A 17,487-nucleotide genomic window follows, 5' to 3' on the forward strand; every position below is an offset into this window, starting at 1 on the left:
CCATGTGCCCTGGCTTTTAGCTGCCCAGCTCAGCTGAACTGATGCTTTGTGTTTAGCTGAAATGATTCTTGGTGTTTTGAAAATTAGATCTCGGACATCAAAACCCCTTGGGGCATTTTTGAAAATCTAGGTCATTTTAGTCAATAGTTGCTCCTTTAGAATGGTAGAGAAATTAGGGAATTGTAAACAAGTAAAATTACTTCAGCATTTGTTTCTGTCTTTGTTCCATATGTTTTTAGCTCTTTTTAAAGAGAAGTTGCATGAATTTTGTAACAGCGTAAGATTTATGTGCAGGCACAACCACCTAATAGATAATAATATGCCCTCTGCAGCATTCATTCGTTCACCAAGAGACTTTGAGAAAGTATGTAATTTAGACAAATAATTGTTAATATTTGAACTATCACAACATTTATCTAATGAGTTAGCAGTTTAGAGAATGTGCATGCATTGATTAATTTATGCACATTAGCAGGAAGGTTTCTGAGTAGCTTTACTTGGAACATACACTCTCGGATGATTGGAAGTCTGATGACTTCAAGTGCTACTGTCAAGGAGTAAGTGATCCATGTGATGTGCATCACCTACAAATGACTTGACTACAGCTACAGCTCTGCCCTTGTGGCAGTTGCTACAATTCACTGGTTTAATGTTGTCCTGAGAACCACTTCAGGGGATGCTGAAGATATGCTTTGCAGTGCTTAGATGACCTAATAAAAATCTGGTTTGTAATCTCATACCAAAAAAAACCCCAGAAAGAAACCCGAGAGAGAGAGAGAGACGTGTTTATTAACTCCCAGCCTTTGTGGGCAGAGTCGAGAAGGCACAGTGTGACCCACCCAGCCAGCACACCTCTTGGTTTCTCAGTGACTTTCTCTGGTATCTGGAATACCTGGCTGTGATTCCTGCACTGAGGAGGTTTAGTTGGAGACAGTAGAGCTTTCTGTCCTGTGCAGATCAGCTGCAGGTTGCGCTCTGTGTTGGGGAAGGCATGAAGCCGAAGACATCAAAGTTGCCTGAGTGGGTTGAAGGTGTGCTGGCTGATTGTTGAACTACAGTCAAAGGTTTTCTTGCTCCTTCAGAGGAGGAGAGACACTACCATAAACATTCATAGCAGTTTTTACTTGGATAAAATTGTGGCAGTGGAGTGGGTAGAAACAGAAGGTTTACTGCTGGAGCAGGGGAGGAGCCTGAAAGCCTGGCTGGGAAGGATTGAATTGTTTTTCAAGTAAGGATGGTAATAAGTTTCTCTTAATCCATCCTATTGGATGGTTACCAATGCTTTGGCTAGCTCTGGGGGCACAAAATCCAGCTCTTCTAGATTTAGAAGAACATGACTTCTGATGTGCCATCCTTCTCTATCCCCCATCCCAGGGGGAATAATCTTTATTTCAATCTCTGTCTACAGTTCTTTGTAACCAAAATGTTTTTGGGGGCAGACAGCTCCATCCATTCAGTGATTACTTTAATGGTATTGCAAAAGTTAAATAAGTTTTCTTCACTGGCCTGAACAAAACAATAGCATATTCTTATTTCAACCTTATGGCATAATTTCTGTATGCTAGACTGATGGTGGCAATGATCACAGACATCTCTGAAGTCCGGTCTGATTTAGAATGAATTTATGCTTGGTGGGGCTGTGATTGAAATGCAGACATGCAGGTGAGGACTATACAGATAGTTCAGCTCTCAGGAATTACAGCCTAGTGAGGAAAGTGCTTTCCTTCTTTTTCTCCTCCCTTTCATTATTCACTGCTAGCACATCCATGGTTTCCACATGTCTGTACATCCTTCTGTGGTAACTTTAGTAACAGGGCAGGATAAGACCAGTTAATTCTACACGTGACCCCAGCAATACTTCAGGAACTGACTTAGAGTGCGTACTGTAAGGAGACTGTGGCTCTGGCCATATGTGTGTGTAAATATAGACATAGTGCCATTTGGTATCCAAAAATTCGTTAGTCAAAGCGATCTGATCTTGTCAGCCACAGTAGACAGACTGTTTACTAGCAAGCGCTCTTACACCCTGGAAAGCTCTGAAGGACCCAATTCTGCTCATAAAGATGCTATGGGAAGATGCTCATTTTAGTTGGGGTTGGAAAATCATATGTTTTCCAGAGGTGCTCAGGACTTCTGTGCTTCATGCATTTCTACCTGAAGTTGGTGTTTTGGTTTTAAAGGTATTAATATTGTCTGCCCCAAGTCAGTTGTTCTAGCAGAACCACTGGCTTCCCATCCCCATGTTCTTGGCCTGTTTTAAGCTTGGCATCACAATTGCACATTTTATGATGACCTTAATTGGCCATTGATAATACTTCTTTTGACATCACCCAGCATTGCTTTATAGTTGAACAGAGTCACATTGTAGTACTGGAATACTGGTTGTTGGATTATTGCCCAGCTACAGTGGAGGGTGACTGGAAATACTGTTTGCAGAGAGCAATTTATGCTTTGAGAGGACCCACACTGATAATACTGGGTTTGTTTTGTAATTCTGCTTCTGGGTTTGGCGTCAAAAAGGATGCTAAGGATGCATTTGAAATACTTTGTTTCCAGATATCACAAGCTGGGAACTGGATTTAATCCCAACACCTTAGACAAACAGAAGGAGAGGCAAAAGGGGCTCCCCAAACAGATCTTTGAGTCTGATGAAGCTCCAGATGGCAACAGTTACCAGGATGAACAAGTAACGTACCTTTAAAACCTTGCTACATAAAACCTGATTTATAGTCACATTTTAGAAGTGCAGTCGCTTTCCCATTATAAGTTGCTTTTAATTTGTTGAATCTCAGGATGACCTTAAACGACGTTCAATGTCAATTGACGATACTCCCCGGGGCAGCTGGGCATGCAGTATTTTTGATCTGAAGAACTCCCTTCCAGATGCCCTTCTCCCAAACCTACTGGACAGAACCCCAAATGAAGAGATTGACCACCACAATGAAGATCAGAGGAAGTCCAGTAGGCATAAGGAGCTTTTTGCACTACATCCAGCACCAGATGAGGTATCTTTATATACATGTGGGTGAGACTAAAAAAGTGAAGGATATAGGGAATGTGAAAATTGTCGGTCAGATTTAAAGGAGTTAAGATCACCTATGTTTAATATCTATGAGAACCTTAGCTATTTTGTGGGTTGCGTGTTTCTTAGCGTATTGTCTTGCCATAGATACTACTTTCTGAAGGTTAGTTTTCCTTTATGGTTACGCAATCCCCTATAACGTAGAAACATTAAAGGGATTTAATTTAGCATATTTATAGCTGCTGATGAGTGCAACATGCCGGTAAGCCTTGGATTAAATTAGTGCTAGTGTCTTAATAAAAAAGAGTGATACATATGCTTGATTCATAATTATATTAGTGGTTTGTACAAGTGTCGTGTCTCTAAATTGCTGTTCCTGTGACAAATTTCAGGAGGAGCCTATAGAACGACTTAGTGTCCCTGAAGTACCCAAAGAACACTTTGGCCAAAGACTCCTGGTGAAGTGTTTGTCCCTTAAGTAAGTATCATTCCAACAGACAGCTGCATTACAGAAACTGAGAATTTAAATCTGCTGTTTATCCCCGTGCATCTGGATTAACTCTGCTGCCTTGTTTATTACCTTGAAGAGATGTAATGTTGTTTGGTTTGTCATAGGCTTAAAGGTTAGTTCTATAAAGGATAAGTTACACAGTACTGTGCATCAGACAGTTTTATCTTCAAGACTTTCTTTAGTGGTGTGATATAGAAAGTATTCACCTTCCTTGGATTTTCTCTGCGTTGCTTTGCAGCCAGTCTGTAGCTATACCTGTTCCATGTTACTAGCACACATGCTTCACTGCACTCATTCAGGGCTCTGAAGCTGGCCAGTCACTGGTGTTTGGCTCTGTAACAAGGATGTTTAAGTGGGGGAAAAAAAAAAGATTAAAAATTCTTAAGCCTTAAAACATAAGACAACCAGAGATTTGCTGAAGTTTAGGCTCAACAACCTTGACTGTGTCCCTTTAAGAGTGAAGACTTTATATACTTAGCAAGCATTAACTGGAGGAATAGAAACCTGTTAAACAAGTTTAATGAAGTGGAGCTCCTGAATATAGGGTTACCTGCAGCTGGTTCATTGCCTATAACTCTTCTCTAATAACACAAGGTAAAATTTTACTGTTATTCCCTTGGAGAAATAAAGTACAAAACTGATTTTCCACACTGCTGTATTCATCTTCTGTGTCCTCAGTTAGGTCAACCCTTCTTATTAGAGAGCTCTAGTTAGACTACATTGCAGCTCATAACTGAGATATATGTGTGGGACATATCTCCTGCTCATAGAGTACTGCAGGACCTAATACAGCCATAGAGATGAACTGATTTTGCAGCTTTTTATGAACTGGAACAACATAATATGCTGTAGCAGTGGAGCTTCCCCTCCAAAGGATGGTGTCTTTAGCATAAATAAGTTAGATGCTGGAAATTAACAACTTCTGCTATTTAAGCATCTCTTACTGACTGTAAATTTATAGCAAATCTGCCCAAGTACATGCTTATTTGTATACCAAAGTAATCTCTGAAACTGTGCTTAACAGTTGTAATAGCAAGCATCCAAGATTGTGCTATCTTAGTGGTGCAAAAAGAAGTATGTAGTCTCTTCCCCAGGGAGAAAGCTAAGATGACCTAAGCAGGGTCATTTTCAGGTTAATCTTACCTTTGTTGCAAAACTAGAGAAAATACCTGTTTGATGATGCAGTCCTGTATGTTGTTCTCTCTGTTGGCAGAAAGAGTTCCAGGCTGAAAACCTGAGAGCTCTGTACAAGGACCAGGTGCATGGGTGTATCCCACCGTGGACTGGGCATTAATTGCATTGGGAGGGCTGTGCAGACAGGAGAGTGGCATTTCAGCCCCTGCTCACTTTGGTGTAGAGACAGGTTTTGAATATTTTTTAATTTCTTTAACTTCCCAGGTGATTTAACAATAAGTTTAGCTCTATTTGGTAGGTTAGTGTTTTCGCTGGAAGTGTTTCAGTTAGCATAAATACTTGATAACAGTTACTCTGAAAAACTGACACCTTTCTGAAAGAGTTTTTGAGATACTGGTATTGTCTGACAAAAGTTAAATGTTGAAAATTGCCAAAATAGCTGTCCCCAACTCCAGAGGAAGGAGCTTTCTGGTCAGTAATGCTGAGAGGAGCTCTTGGCCATTTAGCCATATCCACAGCTCAGCATAGTAAATTAGCAGATAGGACAGCTTCTCAAGGTAATCAGAGGAGCTGAGTGGTCCAGCTATCCCAGTTAATAATTCCTCCCCCTTTAAGGAAGCTATTAGGTTGCTTTGCTTAGCCTTCAAACAACACTTGAAGAAGATAAAAGCATTTATAGAAGTATGCTTTATGTTTTGTGACTCTAATCCCAACCTTTCTGTTGGGTCAATGAGTTGAAATGGCTTTTAGAAGGTCCAAGGAGCCACCGGTGTGTGTCCTGATGGAAGGGAGCAGGGGCAATGCAGAAGAAGCAGGACAGGAGAAGAGTTGGGGGAAGACTGGGGAGCGAGACCTCCCTTTTCAGCAGGCGCAAGCCCACAGGTCGGCTCAGCTGTTCCTGACATCTCAGCTTAATAGTTGTCAGCCTTCACCTTACCAGGAAGAATTTGGGGAGGGGGTAGGTTAGTCTTTCTTACAAAATAAAGTCAACTGATTTTATGTGTTTCTTTCTTTCAAGATTTGAAATAGAAATTGAGCCCATTTTTGCAAGTTTGGCTTTGTATGATGTTAAAGAAAAGAAAAAGGTATGTTTTTAATTACTTGAGTGATGACATTTCCACCGAAGCATTACAAACCTGTATTTAAAAAAAAAAGGGAGGAATTAATTCTGGAAACAAACCTTTATGAAGACATTGACATACTAGTGGTTGAAAGAATGATGAAGGCATTTCATGAACCATCTTTTGTGTTCTTCTTCTGCTTAGTAAAGCAGTTGAAGTATAACCACTTTTCTAAAAATATTATCTAATATGTGAGTGCCTGAAATCAGAATATATATATATTGTCCAATCTTGGCTTTCAAAAGTCTCTTCCCCAGAGAGAACTTAAGTAACTGAAACCTTTTATTTAGATTAAGTTTTTATGACCTTCTTAATCTCTTTTTCGTGATTCAGCATGGTATGTGTCCAAGTAACATTTTAATAATGCACAAGAAAGTCATACATGCTAAAATTGCTAAAATCAAAACAAAATGGAGGAGTGTTTTCAAGATCTAAGTTATAGGAAATGTAAAACACATTTATTCCCCTATTTATGTTCTGTATTTAATATTTGAAGAGTCTCTTAGTTTTTCTAATTCAAGATATTAGCAGTAGTAGAGAGAAAAATGTTAAAAATATGTATTTTGACATTTATCTCTTTAAGACTTGAATTTAATGCATTGAGTTTTAAGTTATGTAGATGAGAGTATGTGGAATATTATGTGAACTTTGTTTAATATTTAAATCACATTTCATAAGCCAATTTTATCATCTCCTTACTCCATTTTTTTTTCTCTAACGTAGTAAGTTCTTTAGTGACCTCTGGTGTTGATAACCAGCTCACATTCATTTTGGCTTTGAAGCCTTGATACAGTTGAGGATTTGGTGTTTCAGCATAGAAAACTCACTGTCTGTCTTTCAAGATGTGTTGTTTTTTTCTGTGAATGATCTCAAAGATCATTTTCTATTTTGATACTTTGATATTTTCAATTCAGATAGCAATTGCAATTTCTAGTCCTGTGGTGGAATTACATACCTTACAGGAGCTAGAGGAAATTTTATAGGTATTGTGTATTGTTTGCTCCATTTCCTTTCTCCTTTCTCACTGTCCTGCCTTGATTTCTTAAAGAAAAGGCCTTTTTGTTTTTCTTTTTATACATGGTTTGAAAGGAGGCACTGTTGGTAGGTTTTTTACTTGTATTTTGAAATTGTCTGTTGTGTTTATGAAGAGTTTACCAAAAATAAAAAGTATAACTAATGCTTGAAGCTACCCAACTTTTTCCTTAGATTTCAGAAAATTTCTACTTTGATTTAAACTCTGAACAAATGAAGGGAATGCTTCGTCCACATGTCCCCCCTGCTGCTATATCCACTCTGGCCAGATCTGCCATCTTTTCTATCACTTATCCCTCTCAAGATGTCTTTCTGGTAATAAAGGTAAGAAATGCCAGAGAAATTTAAATTATTAATTGTCTCTTGTTTTCTATTTGAAATAAAATATAAACAAATCTGGCTGACTAGTTGACTTCTTATTTACATTTGGAGAGCAGAATTCTATTCTTAAAAGCATAAACACCAGCACCACAGAATTCTGTTTCATTTCAGATATTCTCATGTAGTACGTTAAGTTCCTTTGTAACAGAAACAGTTCAGTGGAGATATACATTGTGGTATTATTGAAAAACTGTGAAGAGTACAAGGGTTTGCTTGATATAGAGCAGCTTTCTGGGGCTTGACCTTGGTTTTCATATGAAACAATGTGCTGACTCCTTAAGATGATAGATAAGTGAGTGAGTTTAAAATCTCTATTGATCTGAATCTCATTTCAAAAATGATATATGCCCTTAAGCCAGATTTTCAAATGTCTTTAAGAATTGAAATTGGTAAGAGAGTGAGATCTGTAACTGAAATAAAATGCCACATTGGTCACTCCTTGAATAAAGTATACAAAGATAAAAGTTATTTTCTCTTCTTTCATTTGATTCAATGAGCACACAAATATTACTAGTTCTGATTGGCATTTGAATCAGTTTTTTTTGGCTGGTCTCTGCATAAAAATCATCCTATTGTAAAAAGGGGAGTTCAATACATGCTTTCAGTTCACAGGCAGTGTCTACATTGCCTACTAGCTAAGTGCTGTGTTTTGAGAACTGTGTTGACTGAGGTTTGTGCAAGTTCTTCATGAACTGCTTCTTACATAAGGAATAAGCTTTTGAAAATTAATTACGGCTTTGTGGCATGACAAAACAGTCCCAGGTGAGAATAAGGCTTTCAGTAGTGTCAGAGCGTATTCTGATCTCCAATTTTTGGTATGATTCTCTGAAAAAAATCATGTTCTGCCTGTGCAGACATATTCAATCTTCTGATTTTTACAAGATATGAGGAGGAGAGAACCCCATATTTATGAGATGGGTATCTGTTCGAAAGAGCTTGTGATTGCACATTAGTGCTTGTAAAACCAGTGATCCAAGAGGAGCTGGAGGCTTAGGTGATTTTTTGATTTGATGATGAAAAGGATATAGTCAGGGATAAATAAGACAGATGCATAGCGTGCCTTACCAGTTGAATTTTCACATGGGTCTTACTCACTGGGAAACCACTTTTCAGACAGCTGGTATTGCTAGCATAAACTCACCAGGGAGTGCAAGATTTGATGGAAGGTAGTTTTGTTCTTTATATTGTGGTAGCCTCTTGGGGTTCTACTATAGACAAGTATGAATGGCAATGTATAAGCATGGGAGAAGTTTAAAGGTATTCTAATCTAGTAACAGCATGTGCACAGTAGCAGGCATGCGATGGAGGGCCAGGATGCTTCTGAAAGAAACAGTCTTCATGCACGTGCTAGAGAAGATATTTCTATTAGAAACTGAGTGTTAAACAGTTTTGTGTTCAAGAGACATTGACTGACTTGGAGACTTGAGAAGTAAACATCAACTCTTTGGCTAATTTTAATTATGTGATTATTTCATTATTTGATTTGAAAACACACTGATTCAAAATAGTGCTTGTTTTAGCTGAGTGCATCTGAGTCACCTGTTTGGGCTGCTGCAATAGGTCCTTAATATGGAGAATAGAAATAAGAACAGAATTCTGAAAATGGTGATGCTGAAGACAGTTAGTGTAAGCTGTCTTAGACCTTAAAATGAGCTAAAAGTGGCTCTAGAACAGATCAAAGCAAAACAAAGTGGTGTATGTTCCCTTTGAACCTATATTTTACATGTGTGATTCCGTTACAGCTGGAGATCTGGGAACTTAATGGCTCTAACAACTTGAGTGCAGTGCTTGTTCCCTGACTCACAAAGGGAAATCAACCTTTAACTCTTCTGAAAGAATGTTTTTCCTTCCTGTTGTTTGTTTAATTTAACAATCCTTGCTGGATACATGTCCTTATAATGGTTCATTTTCCCTTCTCAGCTGGAAAAAGTATTACAGCAGGGAGATATTGGAGAGTGTGCAGAGCCTTATATGATTTTTAAAGAATCTGATGCAGCAAAGGTAAGAATTTTTTGATGTTTTGATTCAGTTGGGCTACAAGCACTTTAAGGCATTTTGTTATTAACAAATCAAACATACATTGTTTTCTTTTACCTTGCACTTAACAACCATTGATACTGTTCCTGTTGTTAAAAGGATCCATTTTTAATTAAGAATCTAGTCAAATTCTAAAGGCCAAAGAAGAGGCAAAGACCCTTGAATCCTGGTGTCTTATTGGGGTAGAGTAGTTAAAGGTCATCAGTTTTTGTAGCTGACAGGGGAGATGTGTGGTTACCATCAAGCTCAGTCATCTGTGATTCCCTCTCCCAAAGGATCAGCTGTGTGCTTATAGCTGGGTCAAGTGAAGGCAGCCTTTGATGTGAATTTGCAGTAAAATTTAAACTTTTCTATTGCTTCTGCAGCTTACCCCATCATAGTACCTCTGCCGTCCTCTAGAAGGGTTATAAAGTGGATGAAATATGTTAACAGGAGATTCTCCATCAGGCATCTCCATCACAGTGCATTTGTGGTTCTTTTTTTCTGCTATTTTCTGCTGATTTTTCTTTTTCCTAATATTGTAAAGAAGGGCCATGCTCAACAGCAGGATAAAGCTGCCCTTTTTACATATAGTAAGGATAGATTTAAAATTTTATACTTTACTGTTTGGTTTTTCCACTGACAATGTCCCTTTAATTCCTGCCAGCAGTTTGAGCATTGTCCTCTAAAGTGCAGTGGATGGCATGGACCTGCCCCACTTTGACTGATTCTTTGTTCCCACACATGTTTAAATGCCACCGCCTGTCTCCTTCCTGTAGAAGCCCGTTGCACAGGACTAAAAGCAGAGGTTTCCCCACAGAGAAGAATGCCATCTTATTCCCTGCAGTCGGCAGCTGGTTGCTCATTGAAGTGTATCAGAGTCTGGGTGGGAATTGCAGGTTTGGTAGGTTAAGGAACAAACAGGAATGCTGGTAACACCTGCAGAATTCAGTGGCACCTGGACTGTGACCTTTCCTCACTCTTTTCCCCCACAGGCTGCTATATGTTTTTCTCCAAAACAACGTGGCTATAGAATAGCAAATCACTGATTTTATTGTCAGTTGAGCTAAGTATGTTATTTTACAACTCCAGTTTGAGCGGCTGAGGGAACTGGGGTTGTTTAGCCTGGAAAAGAGGAGGCTGAGGGGAGACCTTATCGCTCTCTACAACTACCTGAAAGGAGGTTGTAGTGAGGTGGGTGTTGGTCTCTTCTCCCAAGTAGCTAGCGATAGGACAAGAGGAAATGGGCTTAAGCTGCGCCAGGGGAGGTTTAGACTGGAAATTAGGAAAAATTTCTTTACGGAAAGGGTGGTCAGGCATTGGAACAGGCTGCCCAGAGAGGTGGTGGAGTCACCATCCCTGGAGGCGTTTAACAAACGGGTAGATGTGGCACTTCGGGATATGGTTTAGTCTGGTCTACCCTTGATTAGTCTAGAGTGGGCTTGGTAGTGTAGGTTAATGGTTGGACTGGATGATCTTAAAGGTCTTTTCCAACCTAGATGATTCTATGATTCTATGATTCTATGATTCTATGTACAGGAGAGCTTGAAAAGGAAACCTTGTGTACGTAGAATGTGAAACAGTGCTTTTGAGCCTCAGAAATGGTTCCTAATTTAAATGTACAATTGGGTTGAGCCAAGCAAACATTAAAAGGTAATAGTGAGGACTGAATGAAGGGGAAAAAAAAAAAAAAGAGATGCCAGTCCTTCCTGCGATTAAGAGGCTTCCCATTATGCTTTTTTCAAAGGAGCTGGGATGTTAATCTGTTAGTCTTGATCAAACTCTAACAAAGTTTTGCCTTCCTAAAGTTCTAATATATTTTTAGCTGAAAAAGTTCATGGTTTTTGTCTATCTCTGTCTTTATTTCACTGCACTACAATATGAAAAATGGATCTCTTTCACCTCAGGTATACATAGATAACAAAAGTAAAAAACTACATTTCCTGTGATCAATAAGTTGACATGTGCCTAAGTGAAATTTTGGAATTGGATTTGCAGGATGCTTGGGAATGTAGGTGAAAAAGTGATTTTTCAAGGTCTCCTTCCCAGCAAGGTGTATAAACATGTCCTGAACTAGAAGAATGTGAGCAACACAGCTCTCTCTCTTGTTATCCAGCCCCCTGTCTGGGGAATTCTTGAAGGCCTGTAGGTAGCAGCCTTTCTAAAGCAAAAATTGCTCTTTAATATGCAGAATTATGGAAAAGTCCTCTCTTATTCCTTTTTTCCCTCAATAAAATGAGTGTGATACTACTTATTTGAGGAGTGTTTTCAGTTTCCCATGCAACTCCAGATGTTCTGAGCACCTGCTGCATAAAATCACAGTTAGAAAGGCCATTTCAGACTTCATAGAGTAAAATTCAACTTTTCTTGAAAGGGCAGTGGGCAAATGAGCTCACTGGGATTTGACAGGCTATTCAGGAGGCTTAAGAGCATGAAGCCAGGTGCTCTGACTATCTGGCTCTCCTGCGTCTGCTACCGTTGGCCTGATGGCATTTTTGTGAAGCAGAAGTCTGATTGCCTAGCACTTCGTGATCCTCCTCTAGAAGGTGCTGTTGAAGCACAAAGTCATTGCAAGTTAGAAAAGGTACCATTGTTACTTACTGATTTTGCTAAATGAACCTTTGTTCCTATTCCTCTCCTTTTAATCTCTTGGATTGAACATTTTCTTCACAGAATAAAGAAAAGTTGGAAAAACTGAAATGCCAGGCAGAACAGTTTTGCCAAAGACTAGGCAAGTATCGAATGCCTTTTGCCTGGACAGCCATTCATTTAATGAACATTGTGAGCAGCGCTGGAAGTTTGGAAAGAGATTCCACAGAAGTAGAAGTTGGCACAGGAGGTACAGTATCTGACATCTGCATGAGGGAATGTGGACAAATCCAGAGTTTACTGAAGTCTTGATTCATGTCCTGTATCTGCCATTGCTCCTTTTATCACTGTTCTCCCTCTGCCCTAGGCAGGGTCTTGGGTCATGGTTGAAATAAAACAGAAAAGTCTATGATAACAAATGGATTTATCTTTCAAGGATTTTACAAGCAAACCATCTGTTATATTATTTAAAACCAGGCTTCTAAGACTGAGAGAGCGTTACAGGCTGATGAACATTTTCCAAAGGAGTGGATTAATCTTTGTGAACCACACAGCTCATCTGAAACTGCTCTTCAGCATCCCCAAAACTGCCAACTTCATCATCTTTCAGAGCAGGAGAAACACATAAATCTCCACACGATAAAGACTTTTATAATAGCAGTAAGGCACTGGGGTGAGGTTGCTGTGAGAGGAGCAGAAGTAGTCAGCTGTGCTTCATAGCCTCCTGATGCCTCAAGAGTGTGATTGTCTTAGCATAACCACCTCTTCTATCACACTTATTGCATAATTTCCAAACCCAGCAGCTATCTTCTTGTGTAGAAAATCCTGTTTGGAACAAAAGTAGGCTCTTGGACAATTGTTTTTCTTCTTTTTTTTAATTAATCCTCTTTTTTATTTTTTATTTTTTTAAGAACGTAAAGGATCATGGTCGGAGAGGCGGAATTCCAGTATTGTCGGGAGGCGTTCATTAGAGAGAACCACAAGTGGGGATGAGGCTTGCAATTTGACCAGTTTTAGACCAGCTACTCTGACAGTGACAAACTTCTTTAAGCAGGTATTGTATGAAGCTATCTAATTAAGGAGTTGCTCCTTGAACAGAGTGATTTGATCATGTGAAGTTGGTTTAGACCCAAGTGATTAATTTGTGGTGCTTTCAATGCATGTAATGTCTGTTCCCTGATCACAGGATGTCTTTGAACAGCATGCAGTGGCTTTATTATATCATGAGCTTAATTCTGCCAGCAGTGGGTCCACAGTCAATTGGTGGTTTTTTTCAGTAAGTTTACTGTGAATAGTTGTGTTAATGGAATTTCAAATTATTAGCTGGCTTTGACTTGAATGATGAAGTGTCACTATGGCATAGTGACTCAACTAATAGAATTGGGTCTCCCCAGGAGAATATCAGTTTATTTTCCTCCAGATTTTTCTAACATGCATTGGAAAAATCACTGGTCAACATATTTAGAAAAATGCTCATAGAAGCAAGTTCACAAAAACTGAGGATAACCTCTTTGGGTTAGTATGTGCCAAAAAGTATTCCAGATATTTGTCCTAGTGTAGGAGTTGCATAGCCTTTATCATGATGGTCAGTTGACTCCTTTGGTTTCATTGGGTGACAGAGAATCTCACTGAAACATCAGCAGGCTCAGAATGAGGTTCATCAGTGTGATTTGAGGTTGGCTTCAGTTCCCTGGACACATCCAGGGCTGCCTGAGAAAACAAAGCATTTCACTTTGGTTGCTGCTTTACAGAATGGCAGCTCTTTTTAGCCAGAGCTTGGGATTTTCCTGAGAATCAGTAGAAAACATGATTAAACACAACAAAATTTTTAGTTAAGCTTAGAAAATGGTTTCAGTTCATTAATTTTTGCTAAGATTTGCTTAATGCCACATCTGGTTCGGGAAAATAGTTATTTGAATGTCACCTTTGTGTATAAAAAGGGATTTAATAGTAAGCAATCAGATATTTTTTGGACTGATTTCTCGATTATTGGGAATACAGAGATTTAGATACTATCTATTGGAAGTTGGTTAAGCTCTTTTTTTTTCCTGATTGTTTTGGTTGCGTGCCACTTTCAGTGTGGGTAGGCATCCAAAGTCTGCTTTTAAATCCAGTAGGGTAAATAAGGAGAAATGTCATCAAGGGCATGAAGTTACCATGGTGCAAACCATGTAAGTGGAGGATGATTCATGCCTCTGGTGCGCTATGCGTTCATGAAACAGTGTGACTGTAATTGGGCTCTGGGAATGGTATCTCTGGGGTCTCAGTGACACAGAGCAGCACAGGAAGGTCATTTTACTTGGGATGTTAATAAAATCCAATTCTGTAACGTATTCACCCAAGACGTAGAAAGTAAGAAAAAGAATGTATTACAGCAATGTTAATGCAGCCATTCCACCGACCGTGTTCTGCAGCCCTCTTTGTAATATACACCAGTTCACTAAGTTAGTAATGATTTACAAAAGCATATATTTATCTACTTTGTCAAGGTTGTTTTCACTTGACAACTTTGAAACAGCTTGTTTTATTAATTTATTTTTTAAAAATTGCCAGACATTGATTTAAGATTTTAAGTTTCTTATTCTTCTGTGTCTTTTATTTGTTATCTCCCCTTCTTTTTCTCCTGTTGAGTACAATTAATTGAATACTACCCAGTGTTTTTCTCCTTCCATTTGCTTTTTTTTTTCATATTGTGATTTATTACCTTTACTATCAGATATCTTCTGCTTTTGGATAGTTAGAGGGTGGCAGAGTTACATTTTCTATAATGTTTCCAAAATTGATGAAATTCTGAGCTACTAGAATGTGGCACAAGGAAGACTGACAACATACTCCTTCCACTTCCCACCATTTCTTAACACTTCTGAAAAGTAAGACTCTTAGACTCATACCAAAGAAAAGGTAGAGGAGAAGGAATGAGGAATGAAGATCACTACCAGACAGATACTTTTTCAAACTATTACACTTGCTAAAAAATGGATATTTTGGGGAAATCTTTTAACAGCCATTCTCAGTTTTGAAAAAGATAATATTGATGGGGAGAGAAAACGTTTTCAGTGAGAAGTTCCTGCAGCTGTCATGATGATTAATAAGGAAAAAAAGGAAGGAAAAAGGATGGAGAAATGAACTGTAATTTAGCATGTTAATCTTAACACCTTGTTCTGGGAAGGTACATTTTGATATCAGAGGAAAGAGACTATAGTATTAGATGGTTTACTCATTCTCTTGCAATCCTGAAGGGTTGTGTAGATAACCATTTTCTTCCCAACATCCAACAGGAGGGTGATCGCCTGAGCGATGAAGATTTGTACAAGTTCCTTGCTGATATGAGACGGCCATCATCAGTGTTACGGAGATTGAGACCTATCACAGGTATTGAATGAGATCTTTTTGGCTCCCATCTGTTAAGGTATTTGGTTAGTCCTTCCCAATTGCCACCTAGTTCTTATAAGTAAGCAGATGAAAAACCCCTAAGAATTCATTGACAGCATTCCCTGGTAGACCATGAGCACTAAAGATGGCATTTTGGCATGTTTTTCACTGGCACATGTGCATATGCAGCTCCTATCACACTGAGAGTAGCATCTGTGAGAAGAGGATGCAAACCCCAAAGCCCTAAACCCAGCAGGGGCTTAGGAACATCTGTTTTCCTGAGTAAAATACCTCTCTCCAGCTAAGAGGAGATCTCTCTCCTGGTTCCCACTTGGTTAACAGGAACAGACTCCACCTCTGTTTGAGAAAGGGAAATAAAAATGCTGGCACACCAGCAGTGAAACATCACTGGTCCCTGACCTGTGCTATTCCTGACAATATTTACTTAACCTGTTCTTAAAAATCTCCAGCAACAGCAATCTTACTGCTTCCTTAGATCATCTCTCCCAGCACTCAGCTGTTCTTGTAGTGAGGTTAGGTATTAAGAAAACTTTGCAAAATTATCTTGCTGCAAATTAATCTGATTATGGTCTGTCATGCCCTCAAGGCAGTTATCACAACCTTTCAAATACTTGAATACTGTTACTAGTTCACTCTTACTTGCCTCCATTTTGTAGCCTAACCAGTCTCAGGTTTTTTTTCAACCCTTCTTCAAAGGCTGTGATTTTAAAATTGCCTGTTACTCTTTGCTAGAGTTTCTTTAATCTGTCCATGCTTTTCTTCAAGCACAGTGCTCTGAACTGGGTATGCTGCTCCTGCTAAGACCTCATGCCAAGCAAAGCAGATGAATTTGTCTCCAGTGTCTTACACATGCACTGCACATCTTAAAATGGTTGTAGCTTTCTTCTGGATGTTGGCTTATTGTCACTGCTGTTGCCCAGCCCTTTTCTACAGAATTGATCCATGACAATTTTTTTTTTTTAATGTTTGTGTGTTTAGCTGCTGCTTAGGGCAAGTCCTTTGCTCTTTCTTAAGTTTCACCTTAGTCATTTGATGCCATCTCTCCAACTCTCCTCTCTTGCAAATTTTTACAATCATTCCAGCTTCAGTGCCATCCACCAGCAAGATGTGTGCTGTCAGTACTGTCAGCTGACTTGCTAAGGAAAATATTCATAATCTTGGTGCAGATTAGGTTTCAGCAATTCTCTTTATGTATCCTTCTGGTTTGATAGGCAAGACTCTGGATGAGACTTTGGATATTGTTTGTTTATTAGTTGGGCCTCACAGTAGCATTATTATGGTATTTCCCCAACTTGCCTATGAGAACAGCATTTGGACTTGTTAAGATATCTCTTTTCTGTTGGTTCTTATTGTCTGGTACTCCAGTTGCCCTAGACACCAGTTTGATTCACTGTTTTTTGTTTTTAACAATTCCACATTTGCTGTAATTTATAATTTCTTTATTTATTAGAATAATACATAGGATATTAACCTGAAGAAACAAAGCATTAACATGCTTTTTTGTTTATATTTAACTACTATTTATTGTAATAAAAACATTTTATTCTTACAGCTCAATTAAAGATAGACATATCTCCAGCTCCAGAGAATCCCCATTACTGTCTAACTCCAGAGTTGCTGCAAGTCAAACTTTACCCAGACAGCAGAGTTAGACCTACAAGAGAAATCCTGGAGTTTCCTGCCAGGGATGTCTACGTTCCAAATACCACATACAGGTTAGAGTTTTGAAATACATTTCACATTTCAAGACCTGGGACTGGCAAATCTAGAAATTCCTACCTTATCATCTGGTTCATTGCAAAACTTGCTGTATCAGTAGATCTGCTGTGCCAGAGGCACAAAAAGGGTCCAGACTGACACAGCAGAAAATACACAGATGTGAAGGGACAAACATATTTGCGTAAATCTTGGCTGTGAACAGGAACACGAGAGAAACTTCTCCATTTCCCAGAATTCACAGTGAAATTTAGTTGAATTCTTTTCAGTTTTATGTAGGTTTTTTTCTTTGACTGTGTGCTAAAGTCATCATTCTCTTACTGTTTCTGTTACTTTCTGACACTTTCAGTGACTTACTTTTTTTCTTTAAAGTAGGGGATAAAAATTAAGAAAATGCATAATCCCTTCATTCATATTTCCATTTTGATTTAAAAGCAATTCCTTTGTTTACAATGCTTGGAGAAAAATTCTTCTGAAGATCTGGAAGATAAGAAATTTTTCTAAAGTACCTTGGAAAACAATAACCTTGCTATAACTAAGCCCAGGCAGGAAGCAGATTTCTTTTCATTATG

At 38.8% G+C, this 17,487-nt stretch overlaps 1 protein-coding gene across 1 annotated transcript in view; it reads left to right on the forward strand.

Moving 5' to 3' along the window:
- Positions 1-17,487, forward strand: part of DOCK7 (dedicator of cytokinesis 7) — a 110,870-nt gene that overhangs the window by 25,414 nt on the left and 67,969 nt on the right. The window contains exons 5-14 of the mRNA XM_075711218.1: positions 2,557-2,686; positions 2,793-3,005; positions 3,415-3,500; positions 5,686-5,752; positions 6,995-7,144; positions 9,122-9,202; positions 11,891-12,056; positions 12,718-12,860; positions 15,085-15,178; positions 16,752-16,914. Coding sequence (XP_075567333.1) covers positions 2,557-2,686; positions 2,793-3,005; positions 3,415-3,500; positions 5,686-5,752; positions 6,995-7,144; positions 9,122-9,202; positions 11,891-12,056; positions 12,718-12,860; positions 15,085-15,178; positions 16,752-16,914 — 1,293 coding nt within the window. The remainder of the gene's footprint in view (positions 1-2,556; positions 2,687-2,792; positions 3,006-3,414; positions 3,501-5,685; positions 5,753-6,994; positions 7,145-9,121; positions 9,203-11,890; positions 12,057-12,717; positions 12,861-15,084; positions 15,179-16,751; positions 16,915-17,487) is intronic.

This window comes from Pelecanus crispus, chromosome 5 (genome assembly GCF_030463565.1).
Source record: "Pelecanus crispus isolate bPelCri1 chromosome 5, bPelCri1.pri, whole genome shotgun sequence".
NCBI lineage: Eukaryota > Metazoa > Chordata > Aves > Pelecaniformes > Pelecanidae > Pelecanus > Pelecanus crispus.